The following is a 14,869-nucleotide window of genomic DNA, read 5'->3' on the forward strand; positions in this document are numbered from 1 at the left end:
TCGCTATTTTAAATTCCCTGAATTTAAAATACGCTTTTACGCAAGATTGTGTCAGTGTGTCTGTATCTACCTGGTCGGTGTCGCCGGGTCTGGTCCACCTCGATCGGGCCCCACCACCGTGGGTCGCTTTCTAGAACGTTGGCCAAGACTCGAATTTAACGCCCTTGGTCTTTGACCACACACCTAGTGTGTGGGCTGTCGACAGACGAACAACGTGGACTGGTCACGGAGATGGGACACGATGGAGGCGATCCGGCTCGAAGGACCAAGAAATGTTGGGGGAAAACTCTGCAAAAGACCCAGGAGAAATAAAGACACAATGAGACAAAGTTACTTTCTTTATCAAACGTGTACACGGGTGAGCTGCTAAGAACAACTCACACCATGCACAGTGGCTTGGTAATTTTTATAGGCACAGAGCACAGAGACAGTGAGAACAGGATAACAAATAATAAACAGATAAAATAAAACAACTCCATATATGGTGCTAGTCTCGTCAGCAGAGAGCTAGGGAAGATAAAACAATCTAAAACAATATGTCCCAGAAACAAGATGTGTTTGCTGGGAAAGTCTAAAAAGATAATTCTAAACTAATCTAACCATAGGCAGAGGGCAGACAAAAGGCATCTTTGTACATTTAAAAGAAGGTAAAGAAACATAGAATCATTTTTCCTGTAACACCAAAAAAAAAGGTTTTTATGTTTTTCCCTAAAGTGTATGTAAATATCTGGTTTCAACTGTGAATATACTGCTGTGTATTGAAGTTCCTCTTGTTTTGCATAGAAATATACTGAACAACATACAAAGCATAATATATAAAATAACATCTACTTGAGTTTTTTTCTTTGAAAGAAGCCCCTTATGTCCATTGTTGTGTTCATCAGTAAATAACTGAAACCGATCAGTGTTTGTTTAGCCCAGTAAGCTACCCCCCCCGCTCCGCTGATGGCGTTCATCAGTGGAATCTGAGAAATGGACGAGGCTGCATCTACCGCCTGCTCAGAGGGACACGCCCTTACTAAGGTCAGTTCTTCAAACCTCACAGCTCAGATTTGATTCTATAGCTCGGGCACAGGGTCAAAAGTCAGGACTGATCGCTGAATGGCTGTGTGTAAACATGCAGGAGACCACAGCAACACTCACAGGCAGGCTAAACACCTGAAACTCAGGTAAAGTTGAGAGGTTTGTTAAAATAATGAGTATAAAAGCCATAATTGCAAATTATCTTAAGGGCTTTATGTGAAGCTGCAGTTTTATGTGAAAATGTTGTTATCGTTCCACCATCAGACTGAAGGCGTCCTGCCCATCCCCAACCAGCACCTGTGGAATGTACCTGAGTACACAGACTTACAGACTGATGCCACAGCACATTCACAGCCTGTTCTGGGAGCTGTAAGCCAGTCACTGTGTGTGACTCTCCCCAACCGGCCACCACTCCCCGAGCCTGGTACTGTGGGAGGTTTCTTCCTGTTCAAAGGGAGTTTTTCCTTCCCACTGTCGCCAAAGTGCTTGTTCATAGTGGGACATTGTTGGGTTTTTCTCATATGTATGGGTCTACCTTACAATATAAGTTGACTGTTGTTGTGATTTGGCGCTGCTAAATAAAAATTGAATTGAACTGAATTGGTCAGAGCGAGTCAGGGCGCTGCTCCTGACTCGCCCGTCGTGTTATCCTGAATCTCACTGCATTCATGTTAAAGTTCATTTTCCGTGTCCTCCTATGTGTTACACTGAAACACACAAAAGTGATACAAAGTGACATAAAACGACGTCTGGATGACACGAAATGACAAATTTCATGTGGATTCTGGTTTGTGTTTCCTGCTCTTATTTTGAAGTGCACAGGCACAGAGGAGTCCAGTGTTTACCCTTCTTTCAGCTCTGCTTTGGTCTCCCCCACCTGCTCTCTGCAGGACTACATGCTGCAGCAGACGATGCTGAGGGTCAAAGATCCGGCTCGCTCACTGGACTTCTACACTCGAATCCTGGGAATGATGTAATTCCTCAGTCTGATCCCAAACTTCTCCCGTGCTGCTCTGCCTTCACCTTCTACTCCCTGGGTTACGAGGACAAGGCGGACACCCCGGCAGATGTCAAGGAGAGGACAGTGTGGACATTTTCCCGCAGAGCCACCCTGGAGCTCACGCAGTACGTATGGAAACAACCAGTTCAACAGTTAAACTCGATATGAGTATTATTTATAATAAATAATATTCCTCCACCTGTCAGTAACTGGGGCACGGAGTCTGATGCAGATCTGTCGTACCACAACGGGAACAATGAGCCGTGAGGATTTGGTGAGAACTTGTTTGTTCAACGTTCAGACCGTTTCGTTTGCTTCTCAATGCTTGACTTGTTGTGGTTGTCACTGCTGTCCCGCTTCCACGCAGGTCACATCGGCATTGCTGTTCCTGATGTTTACGCTGCCTGCAAGTTATTTGAAGAGCAAGGAGTGAGGTTTGTCAAGAAACCAGAGACAGGTGAGTTTTTCAGTCAGCGGTCCAGCCTCAAAACACCACCATAGTGAAGCCAAACTCCACTGTTCATCAATCAGCCCCTACCTGTCCTGCAGGTGGCCTTTCATTAACTGATTTTTTTAAAACTGAAAAAGCTTTTGAGCCTCTGTGACTGGTGATTAGATTAAACATTGTGAAGTTTGAAAAAGTAAAAAAATCTTCCTCAGTCTTGAAGAACCTCGTCTGCGCTCTGCTGCTGACACATCTGTACCAGCAGGGGGCGCACAGACACAGCTGGTCAGGTCGCCTGTTTGAGTTGAGGCCTGTACTTTGCAAGGAGTGGATGGAAGTCAGCTTCTATCCTTGAACTTCACTGATGACAGTCTGTTTCTGCTGTCGCAGGTAGAAGGAAGGGTCTGGCCTTTGTTCAGGATCGAGATCTTAAGTCCAAACAACACGTTCTCCCTCATGTCGTCTTAGAGTCGCATCACTGAAACAGAGGAGGACTGTACGTTATGAACGTTATGTCATGTTAACAGTAAAGGATATAATAAAGTAATGTGGCACATTTACGCTTTAAATGGATAAAAGCACAGATGGTCAAACCTGCTCACTGTTTGTGCTGTTTTTTTCATTATTCCAGATGTGCAGCACTTCGCTGAACAGCTGTTTTTAAATGTGCCATAGAAATAAACTCACTTGACTTTGAGTGTTTCTATGTCATGCTGCTTTCTACTTGAATTCCACTATATGTTGGGTGTAACTGTCATACTTTTTACTTCATGACATTTATTTGAAATGGTATGTAGTAAGAGTGATATACATATATTAAGCTGTGTTTTTTCATGTCAGACATCTGTATGAGTGCACAGAGCTGCACGCACATAGACATCCTGCTTACTGTATTTATTTCTGATCAAATTACTTGTTTTTGCACAAATTCAGTTTTCAGAATTATGTTTGCAGCACACACTGTCTGTATATAAAAGATGGAAGATTTCCTGCTCTGAAAAATAAGGCTGAAGCACCTTAAACCTGTGTTCTTTGTCTTGGCCAGCAGAGGGCGACTCCTGCGTCAGCAAACAGGTCTCAGCTCTGATCTGAGGGAGGGTTTAAAGATGGTAGACGGAGACCATGTTCAGCTTGAGACTTCCGAAACTGTCACTGTGTATTTTATACAGTTATCAGTACTTTTACTTGTAATGGAGTATTTTTATTGTGTGGTATTTGCACTTTTAACTGAAGTCAAACAGCCGAGCAGTAAATGGAATCTGATGAATTTAAGAGATGAAAATGTGTCATCAGTTTGTAAGTACTCACTACAGTGCCCAGCTCACGTCCTCCTCGCTGTAATCCGTCCTCTCCCTCTGTGAGGATATAAAGCATGAATCATGTCACCTAATTTACTGCCGCTTGATTCAAAGCCGCGTCGCAGCGTGAGAACCATGTCGGCTGACCGGAGCAGATTTACGGCCCGCAGCGTCGTTCCCAGGGCTGTCGGCCTTTAATCCTCCACTGAGCTGGAAGTGACACTGTTTTGTGCTCTGGGAGGATTTACCGGCTGTAACGGCGATTGAGCCACAAGACGAAGGCAAAGACAAGTGTGTGTGTGTGTGTGCGTGCATGTGTGTACAGTGTGGTTGGTCACACATGCCATCATACTGAGGTAAAAACGTTTGCCTTGTGGTGGACGACCTGCTGTTTTGTCCAGCCCTGAGGAAGATCACGTGACCTGACTGAATAGGTGAAGTCAGCTCACCTGGTCTCACACATGTAAAAGCTCCTCCCCCCTCACTGTAGTGTTGTCTCTGCAAGATAGTCTGTCTCATTTTTGTGCGTCTTTGTATTCATGTCACTTTGTCTCAGGATTGTTTTGTTACGGTCCTTTCCTCGTGTCTTTCTGGTTTCTCTGAACTTTTTCATCTCATGTTGTGAAAGGAGTAATTTTCTCTTTGTTTTTGGTTACCATCATTTTGTGACTCCTGGTAGAAGTGTTGTTTTTGTCGTTGCATTTTTCTGTCATTTTGCTGTTTTTCTGGTGTATATTTGCAGCTCTGTCTCTTTGTACTTTGCCCTTTATGGCCAATTTTTTTGATTTGTTTCTGGAATTTTTAAAGCGTCTTTTTGTATTGTTTTTGCTACTTTCTGGTCATTTTATAGTCATTGTGTCTTTTTGTGGTCATTTTCTTTTGTCTTTGTGCCTTTTTCTGTCAAATAACTAAGGATATTATTTCTCTCATGGTAGCTTACGTGTTTGTCATTGTGTCTATTTAAGGACATTTTTCTGTTACTTTTTTACATTTTGTGATCGTTTTTAATTTTGTCTGGTCTTTTTATTGTCAGTAAGTCTCTTTATGGTTCAGTGAAACACAATGATGAAACATGCATGTAATTGCCACCTCATTACTGTGGTAATTATGACGTTATGAGGTGGCATTTACATTGTGAGAGATCTCATGCCTTACCTGAGATCTCTCTCTGAACACTAACCCTCAGTAACTGCTGAGAGTTGTTTCTTATTTTTTTGTTAAAAAATAGTCATAAACTCTTTACTGCAAACACATTTCTGAATATTCTGTCCACCATATTAACACACATGATGGTGGAAAAATATCGGAGACGCTTGTCAGTACACAAAAAAACACCTTTTATGAAGCAGAAAAATCATTTTACAGACTTCAACGCTGCCTGACACGTCAGAGTCAAAAACAGCGGCAGAGCTGCTGTTTCGGGTTGCAGTAGAGCAACAGGTAAAGAGCCTGGTTCACAATTTAATTATAGATATAAAAAAAATAAATAAGTAAAATAAGAAAAAGACGTCACGACTCGAGCTTTCACTACAGCAGCAATCTGTTTAGTCGTCTTTATTTGTACAAGGCACACAAGGTTCAGTGACAGTTCACCTTTAACCTTTAAAGAAGATTTCATATAATCAAATAGCAATATTATTTATTTAATATTGAGCTTTCTGAAGTCTGCTGGGGAACACTTTTCTGTCACTTCATAGATTCTCCATCAAAACGATCAAATACGACAGAAGTCTGTTTGTGTTAGTCAGGTTAAACGTGAACGTGAGTTTGTGTCAGGTTTGCTTTAAAAGACGCTGGTGTGCTGGAGTCTGTGGTTAATCACCTGTAGATGGAGCTTCATACCTGTGTGGACAGATTTCTTTAACACCATCAAACTGCAGCTGAGAGAGTCAAAGAGTCAAACTCAAGCGTCCCGGCTGGGTGCACAGTAAGCTGGTGGTGCGGCTTGGTTATGTGTCCCTCACGCTGACAGCCGTTTTTCAGCGTACAGGGTTTCTGCTGTGAAGGGCTGTATTTTAAATACAGGAAGCAGAAGTAGAAACACCAACCACAGCCTGCTGGCTGTTAAACCTGACACATGAGACCAGTGCCTACCCCGGCCCTGCTGCCCCCTGATGTGGACCGCACAGCAGGTGCATCAAAGTGAAAAAACACCTGGTGTGTGGTGGTGCAATGGGATGTGATAAGCAGCATTACCTGGCGTCTTGTCGGTAGCTTCTCAGTTTTAAAAACTGGAACAATAAGCTAGTTTTTAACAAACAGGAGGAAACTGGGCATCTGTTGGGACCTATTTTCAGTGGCAGACTCATTCACATCTCACCTTTTAGTGAGCATTTGGGCAAGTAGCATTGTATATGTGGGGTTGAGGTAAATTAGTAATAAACAATATTTAACCTGACTTATCTCGGTTAAACAACAAAGTTTTTGTGAGTTTGAAGCAGCTGAAACATGAAAACTATGCTCAGAGGAGACAAACCACACGTTCCTGTTCTGAATCGAGCCAGTGTGTGAAAGCAGCAGGTGGAAGTCAGTCACAAACATCCCCAAGAAGTTAATAACGAGATGCTAACACCAGCCGTGGAGCTCAAACATTTCCAGGCTGTTAAACTGTCAGCAGAGGTTAGTGAGCAGCACACAGTCAGAAAGCTCCGACCTCGGTTCCCCACGGCCTGTAGGGTTTACCGCTGCTGCTGTGTGGAGTCTGCGAGGAAGAGGAGACGGGGGGACTGGCAGCAGAGGAGGTGAAGGAGGAGTGAGGGAGGATGGGAATGCCTCCGTGGAGGGCGATGGGAAACGACGCTGAGAGGGAAAGCAGGGAGGCGGAGAGAGGGGTGGGGGTGCAGGGGAGCAAGAGGGATGAGGAAGAGGAGGAAGAAGGCGAGGAGGAGGTGGAGTCTGCATGGGAAGAAAAGGAGGAGGAGACAACACCGCGCTGGGAGCCTCCGCCCCCTCCAACGTCTGGAGAAACCAGCCCGCTAAGTCTGTAGGGCAAAGGACGAAAGGCGGCCAAAGCAGCCGCCCAATGGTGCGGGTGGTGGAACGGGTGAGGCAGGGGGTGGGGCTGCTGGGGGTGGTGTGACGAATGGGAGGCAGTTGTAAGGGCGGCGGCGTCACGCTGGGAGGCACAGGAGGCAAGGTGGGAGAGAAGACGGGAGCGCAGTGGGTCGCCGGAGTCGAGCCCCTCCACAGCGCTCAGGTAGCGGGAAACCTCAGTCACGCACTCCCTGAAGCCCAGAGACAGGAAGTCCAGGGCGAGAGCGTGGGCGTCGAAATAACCTGCAGGCAGAAAAGGGTGGGGTTAACATCATGGAGGGAGGTGGGGCTTAAAATCAGATTCTAAATCAAATTGAAAAATTATGAGGGCAGCCAGTCATTACAAACTCCACCAGAAACACAAACGTCACCAGAAACACTAAACAGGTTTCCCTCAGTCACTTTGGGGTGACGGGGTGTTGGTTTAAGCTCAGCTGTGGGAGGACAGGTGAGCACAGGTGAAGCTGAAGGTTCAGGGTTCAGTGTCTGATCAGTCTCCTATTTATGCACCATGCTGGGATCTATGCAATGTAGCAGTAGTGCACCTGTAAACTGGTTTGTTAATTGGCCAGTAAAATTAGAATAATAATTTTTTTTAAAAGAGTAGAAGACAACAAAGAAGAGTCGATCACCTGAGCAGGTGATGCAAACACTGTGCCTGTGTGTCATGTTGGGACACACAGAGCAGTGCTGACATCAGTTACACATTAAAATGTCTATGAAATAAAAGTCTGCTCATGTCTTCATTGAGCAGACTTTTATTTCATAGACATTTGAAATAAAAGTCCCCCCGCACAATCACAACCTCCAACCACAACAGACATATTTTGTTTTCAAAATCCCGTGCGGTTCATTTCATACCTCAAACATTTAGTAAACAATTAAACAAATAAAAGTAAACTGCAAGAAATTACAGGTAGCAATAAAATAAACTACTGACTCTTTTACGCCTCGTCCACACCTACACAGGTATTTTTGAAAACGCAGCCGTTTCTATGCGTTTGGCCCTTTCGTCCACACGTAAACAGCGTTTCGAATCACCGAAAACTGAGACTTTTTTAAAACTCCTGTCAGGTTGGAGATTTTTGCGTTTAACTGTGGACCAGGAATACGGAGTTCGTCACGCAACGTCAAAGGTATGTGCCCGTTTTCACGTCACGCTGTGCGCCACGTTATTGTTTACATGAGACGAATTTCTACAATGGTGGATAGAGATAAAATACTGTTACTGTTACTCTGACTATCTGCAATTTTTACACGCTTACATATACACACGCAGTTACTGTCCCTCTATTTAGAGAGGCAGAGGCGTCATGGTGTAATTATTTTATGTGTAGTTGTTTTTTTTCCTGTGTAATAATATTAAACATCGCTATCAATACATTTTTTTTTAAAATGCCTCTCTGTGCAAAAACATAAACAGCTGTGGGATACTGTTTGTCTGTGATTTGAACCGGGGGAACAAATCGTGGCAGGATCACCCTAATATTATTTGTATCCCACTGTAACTTTACTGTTTAAAGAGCTGACATCTCCAAAATGACAGGAGTAGTTAGTCATTATAAGAAGTGTTTGTGAACTAAAATTCCACAATGTGGGATACTGTTTGTCCCTCTTTGGGAACCTCTGGATCTGGGGTGTCAAACTCCAGGCCTCGAGGGCTGGTGTCCTGCAGGTTTTAGATCTCACCCTGGGTCAACACACCTGAATCAAATGATTAGTTCATTACCAGGCCTTTGGAGAACTTCAAGACATGTTGAGGAGGTAATTTAGCCATTTAAATCAGCTGGACGTGTCTAAAACCTGCAGGACACCAGCCCTTGAGGCCTGGAGTTCAACACCTGTGCTCTGGATTAACCAATAATCTGAGCTTTCGTGTTCTTCTCTGTCTCGGTCCTCTGTTTCCATTCTCTTTGGCGTCTAATGATGATGTTAAGGTTGTCAGTCCTGTTTTTCTGTCACTGTCTCTGTGTTCACTGCGGGTCTTCTTGTGTCTGTTTCAGTTTCCTTTGGTTATTTCTTGTTCATGTCTTGTGTTACCTTTGCTCCCGTGTGTGTGTGTGACTGCTTTTACTTTTGTCTTGTTGCACTGCTGCTGGATGTTCAGGCTAGTGTGTATAAATAGTCCTTCCCCTGTATTCCCTGCCATGCTCCCTCTTTTTGTTTGACTTTTCCGCCTCATTCTTTCTTATTTATTGATTTATTTGTAGACGTCTTTATGCCTGAGCTGTATTTTGTTTCTTTGTTTTTGCAGTAATTCAGGAAAATAAGTCTCATCTTCTATTTACCTTGGCTTTTCTTCAGGAGCGGACTGGAAGGTAACTGGCTGCAGGCACTTTCCAAAATCAGCGCTGCACACTTTTAAGCATGCAGTACAGCAGAGATGCCTAAATTTCTTTAAAAAAATGTTGACCATGGAGGCAGGCATGATCCCTTCAGATGTAACATAAAAAGTACTGTGCATAAGTTTTGCGTTTACTGTGGCTTGGTTCATTTATGTTTGTCTGAAGCTCTGAGGAGCATTAAAACAAAAGTGGCCTGAGTCTGAATCCCAGAAACCCGACACGTTCTTTTTGTGACGCATCTCATTACTGAAAAGGTCTGCAGTGGAGTGAAGATCGGAAGTGATGTAAGCCTGTGGAGTGACAATATTCAACACTTTCAAGTGACGCTCAGCTTCACTGTGCGTGACAAACGGCCGTCATTGCTTCCCAAACACTTCCAGAGAAACGTTTGCACTAAGATTTCAGTTTGTGAGAGCCAGACGTACTCTCAGCTCCGTCTCTGCTGCTGTAAACCCAAACAAATGCTGCACAGACCGCCTGTGAACGCAGCCAACACTGCCCGCCCCCCACCTCCACCAATCCGCTTTATGAAAGCAAACAGCGCTGCTCAGGGTCAAGTACTACTTTTATCCCTGCAGCGTTTTCCCATGGACTCACCACCGCCCTCTCTCTCTCTCTCTCTCTCTCTCTCAATAACACACACACACACACACACACACACACACACAGTCCTGTTTGTATCACTTCAGAGGACATCACACTGACGTACATTCAGTCACTTTCTGCCTACTTAACTTAGAATATTCCAAAACCTGACTGTGCATCACTTCCACACTGACGACCTCCCAGTACATACCCAAACTCTGTTTTTATGCGAGGTCAGCAGAACAAAATCCAAACCCTGATCAGTCATGGCCTAGCTACCAATCAGCTGTTGTTACCATAGCGTAGAAAATCATATTGTGGTAGTATGGAGTAATGTGGGTACCTTTTCCTCCTGTGGCCTGCAGCATCTTCAGGTGATCCACAGTCATCTGGAGGATTTCTGCCTTCTCCAGTTTAGCTGAACTCTGACAGAGAGGGACGACAGATAACAGTTCACACCGATTCCAGTAAAACATCCTCTTTTGAGGGTGAATCCAAACCAGGCCTGCGGGTTGATCCACTTTCACCAAGTACTGAAGTTTTACATGAAATAAAAACCATGTTTGCAGCACACTTGGAGTGAGTTTATTGCAGCTGTCCATGCACAAAAGCTTCTGATCAAAAGTCCGATTAAAATGTAACTGCTAAGCAAAGAAAACTCATGTAATGCATCATCTGTAAAATCTTCCACTTGGAGCGTAACATCCAAGTGATTAATGCTTAGTAATCTAAAAATACAAACTGCTGTAGATTATATCTGTGTTTTTGTAAAATCCATTAAGACTGCGATAGTTTAATGCACTGAGCAACAATTTGTAAACAAGCCCACATGCACGCTGCGATAAATGTTTTCAAGACAACTACGCTGATTATTTCAGGTTTCTTCTCGCATGTACGTGAAACTCCTCACTGCCTACTTCACCTGTCTAGTGTTTAGTTTTAGACCTCATGATTTATTAATCCATCTGTCTGCTACTTCTAAGGTCAAATCTTGAAATTTCCCATATAAGAAAACATTTCTTTGCAGATGACACTCAAATGTGTTTTGGAGTGGAGTGGAAGCGCTGCACAGACACGTGGCTGTGTCTCAATTCAGGGACTGCATCCTTTGGAGGCCGCATTTGAAGGCTGATTACGTCAAAGTGACGTGACAAAGGATGTCCCTATTAGAAGGCTGCTCCAAATTAGGCTGACAAATGCGTCCTTCATTTCCCCGAATTTGAAAGATGGGTCGATGTATCCTTAGTGGCCCAACCTATCCCAGAATTCATAGTGTGGCCCAGCCATTTCCAGTTTCCAACAATGGCGGCAGCTACTTAGTTGTAATATTACTCTTATTACTCTTTTCAATACTAGTATTTTCATAATGATATAAAATTCTTGTCAAATGTGGCAATGGTGGAGGAGCGCAGCTAAAGAGTTTGAAATATTGCTCTTTCTGGGTCACAATATAAAGTTTTAACATATTTTCAGGCGAGAAAGTAGGTGTGTAAACTTCAAATATCTGCTCGGTTTATCAAGACATCACATATCGCCAAAAGTGCTCTGTCGTTTTCGGAGAAGTCTGTTACCCGCCAACTTGATAGCTGACTGGGTGATGAAGGCTCACTAGAGCCCGGCAAGAACAGCAAACTCCCGGCACATCGTTTTCAGACCCCGCGTGGTCTTTCACTACTCAGGTTAAACATGATATATAAGTCACTTAGATAACTTAAAAATGTTATTGTTTGGATTTTTTTTGGTTTTTATTTGGTTTATACAGCCCCTGAATTGAGACACACCCACTGAGCACGCAGCAGGTAAACAGGAGACTGTCGGTCGGTACCTGTTTCTCAAACGCTGTTGGGACAAGTCTCCGTAACTCCGACAGGCTGTTATTGATTCTGTCTCTGCGTCTCTTCTCGATAATCTTAAGAAAAAATATTAAAATCAGTTGAAATCATCACCGTTGGATACTCCAGTACACATCCGCTGACAGAAACAGTGACCTTACCCCTCTGCGTTTCTTCCTCGCCATCACTTGCGTCGTCGTGGTTGGAGAGCCACATCTTACCAAAGATTCTTTCATGTGTCTGTGGAAAATAAACGAACTGTGGAATTTGGTTTTCTCAGACCTTTTCAGGCATGCTCAGAAGAAGAAAAGAAGCCCATGATGCACACAAGAAATTTTTTATGAATAACTAAAAATAAAAAGTTCGATTTTATTAAAATAATGTCAGGAAATCATCAGTGACCCCCCCCTCTCTCACACACACACACACACACACACACACACACACACACACACACACACACACACACACACACACACACATAAATTATCACCTCAGTCTCTCTGCATAATTTTCCTGGTGGTGCGCAAAGATCCCTGCAGTGTCTTTGTGCCCCACCAGGGGGACCCGCCCCAGAGTTTGAGCGCCGCTGTGTCGACATAAACATGTGAACACCGGGACTGCAAAGTTTATTCCTCTGCTTATTTATGAGAGATGAAGGTTAGAGAGAGAAGAGTAAACGCTGCAAAAATCTGTGTGACAGATTTTTTATATTTATTTATATTTCATCATGTGTTTGTCTTCATTTCTTATCTCTAACCCATCATCCACTCACTCCTCTGCAGATCACCCCACTTAGTGTAGAATATTAATAACACTGCATGCTTGGATAAAATATAGTAGATTTTATTAGACTAAACTGCCCAATTTTATATTAACATATAATAAACGAGCACCGCATACTTCTTACAGAAGACATTTACTAGAGTGTAAGTCTGACGTATTTAACTTCACTGTTTCCATTTCATGCTTTGTTCGTTTCACCACCTTTAAGATATTAATACTGCGACAATTAAATTTAGATAACGACAAAGATTGTTCAGTTTTACAGAAATAGTCTTGTAACAATTTTGTAACACATTTAATAAAATGTATGCCGTGATTTCTTTATACAGTGGTCTTTGAACTGTTCCGGTGAAAAAGCAGCTCCTTTAAACTCTGCAAATTACTACACAAGATTTCGGAGAGACGAAGCTGGTTTTGATTTCCTTTCCTCTCATCTTCTTCTGACACCGAAGGTTTATCAGGCGATCCTTTGAATGGGGAGTAACCCTTAACTTGGGAACCGCTCAACTAAACTGATCGTATTAAAAGCAGATAAAAGCAGCTGATTACACGCTGATGGATTTCTATTAAATGCATGCATTTGACTGCACCAGTTCACTTTAAAGGTATTTATAAGGGTGTATTTAGAATCTGCAGTACCTTTATTTTTACTGAAGAGCATTTCACCAACAGTGAACATAGAATAGAATAGAATAGAATAGAATAGAATAGAATAGCCCGTTATTTCCATTATACATGTACAACGAAATTGTGGGTGCTCCACTCCAGCTGTGCAGGAATAAAGTAAAATATAAATAGTAGAACATGTGGAATAAACCGAGCCCTTTAAATTCACTTTTAAATTCAGAAATACAAAACTGAACAAAACCAAAACAAACAAACCATGAAAAGTAATTTGGAGGGAAAATTAGCTGAAAGTAAAATTTTATTGTTTTGAACTTTTTCCAGCTTTGAGCGGATTTTAAGGTTCAGTGACGTCACTCGGTAAAAACGAGCGCAGTTTTCATCATGTTTATTCTCCTTTGCCTTTTCTTTCAGGAATAATTAAAAGCTTGTGCTCATCTCGGTTTTTAGGAGATCTGCTGAATTAGCAAACGTTTTTGTTTGACTCATTTTTGAAGCACAAAGTCCCTGTATTTACATGTCTTATTTATGTTCCTTTTTTGTCTCATTCACTGGAAAATCTGATTAGAAATGAAAGGTTTGCCAATAATCTTTTGTGACATTTTATGAACCGCTAAAATTCCTCACATTTATTTTTAGGGCGATTAATGTTTGTTTAGACACATCAGTAATAAAGAGCTCCGTGAGCGTCAACATTTAGGTTGAAACGATGTGAAATATAAAGACATAAGCTAAACGAACTGCGATGTTTTCATTTCTGTCATAAGAAAAAGAGAAACGTGTGTGAAATCTCACCCCGGATAAATGTTCTCGCTGCCCACATCGATGGTCTCCTCTACCTCGCTCTCCGCGGAGCTGCTGTCCTCGCACGGCCGCTTCATAGCGCGTTGTTGGCGGGGAAATGTGGCCGTCTGTCCCGGGAGGAGACGCGAAGGTTTCAAAGACTTCTTTTATTCCTGCGAATTTGCTGACCGGAGATCAGACCGGAGTGAATGAATGATCGAAACCCGGTGGGTCCTGATGATCTGGTGTTAATGTGCCCTAAGAGCGTGTGCGGTTAATCCACGGGGTCAGGTTCCTGAGACAAAAAACGTTTTCTCCAAATAAAAGTCACGTTAGTTTCACAGGGTTCCGGTTTCTCTCAGCGGTGCGTGTCCGGCCAGAAGTCCGGGACAGGTGGCCTGGATGTCGGCTGCAGACTGGACTGTTGACCGGTGAGTCCTTCTCCTCCTTCTCCTGCTTCTCCTCCTCCTCCTCTGCCGCTGGAGCTTTCCCACGAAGCCTGGGAATCACACACACACACACACACACACACACACACACACACACACTGTGAGGTGCGTCTGGTTCGGAGGCAGTACGCACGTACACGAGCGTGCGCATGCGTGCATGTATGGGAACGAGGCCATCAGAAAACAACGATTATATCAGGCAGCAGGTCTGAGAGTGACTGCTGCACCGCAAACCTGAGGTCCTCTGAAGCTCTGAGGTCCTTTTATTTCCAGCAGCTCACCCCACTGATGCTTTATTCCATAGTATAAAATACTTTTAAAAAAGTTTATAAAGTACTTTTCTCGTCTTACTGACTGCTCAGAGCACTTTAGCAAGAGGCTGATAGAGCAGAAGGCTGAAATGGCATCATGAAGGTTTTGGGTACATTCAGCTTCAGCCCACTGGAGGCAGGAGGTCAGTGAAGGTGGTGACCAAGCGTCCTCAGGCACGTCTTAACAGTGAAAACCTGCAGCTTGAGCGTTGGTCTCTGTGGTGTGATGGAATTAGAGATACATCAAATATTTTGGTCCAAATATCTTTTTTTTCCCTCAAAACAATAATAACATTTTCTTTAACACTCCATTTAACTCTAACACTCCATCCTAGAAGGACGTTGGTCAGGAAGC

At 43.3% G+C, this 14,869-nt stretch overlaps 1 protein-coding gene across 1 annotated transcript; it reads right to left on the reverse strand.

Moving 5' to 3' along the window:
* Positions 1-5,079: 5,079 nt before the first annotated feature.
* Positions 5,080-14,241, reverse strand: hey2 (hes-related family bHLH transcription factor with YRPW motif 2). The gene is made up of 5 exons (XM_085247810.1): positions 13,767-14,241; positions 11,723-11,801; positions 11,555-11,638; positions 10,073-10,154; positions 5,080-7,042 (listed from the first exon to the last, which is right to left on the reverse strand). The coding sequence occupies exons 1-5, from the start codon at positions 13,850-13,852 to the stop codon at positions 6,405-6,407; spliced, it is 969 nt and encodes a 322-aa protein (XP_085103936.1). The 5' UTR covers positions 13,853-14,241; the 3' UTR covers positions 5,080-6,404.
* Between the last annotated feature and the right edge of the window lie 628 nt (positions 14,242-14,869).

This window comes from Mchenga conophoros, linkage group LG15 (assembly GCF_057382185.1).
Source record: "Mchenga conophoros isolate Kocher_MC1m ecotype Shallow Benthic linkage group LG15, M_conophoros_male_GT1.1, whole genome shotgun sequence".
NCBI classification, from domain to species: domain Eukaryota; kingdom Metazoa; phylum Chordata; class Actinopteri; order Cichliformes; family Cichlidae; genus Mchenga; species Mchenga conophoros.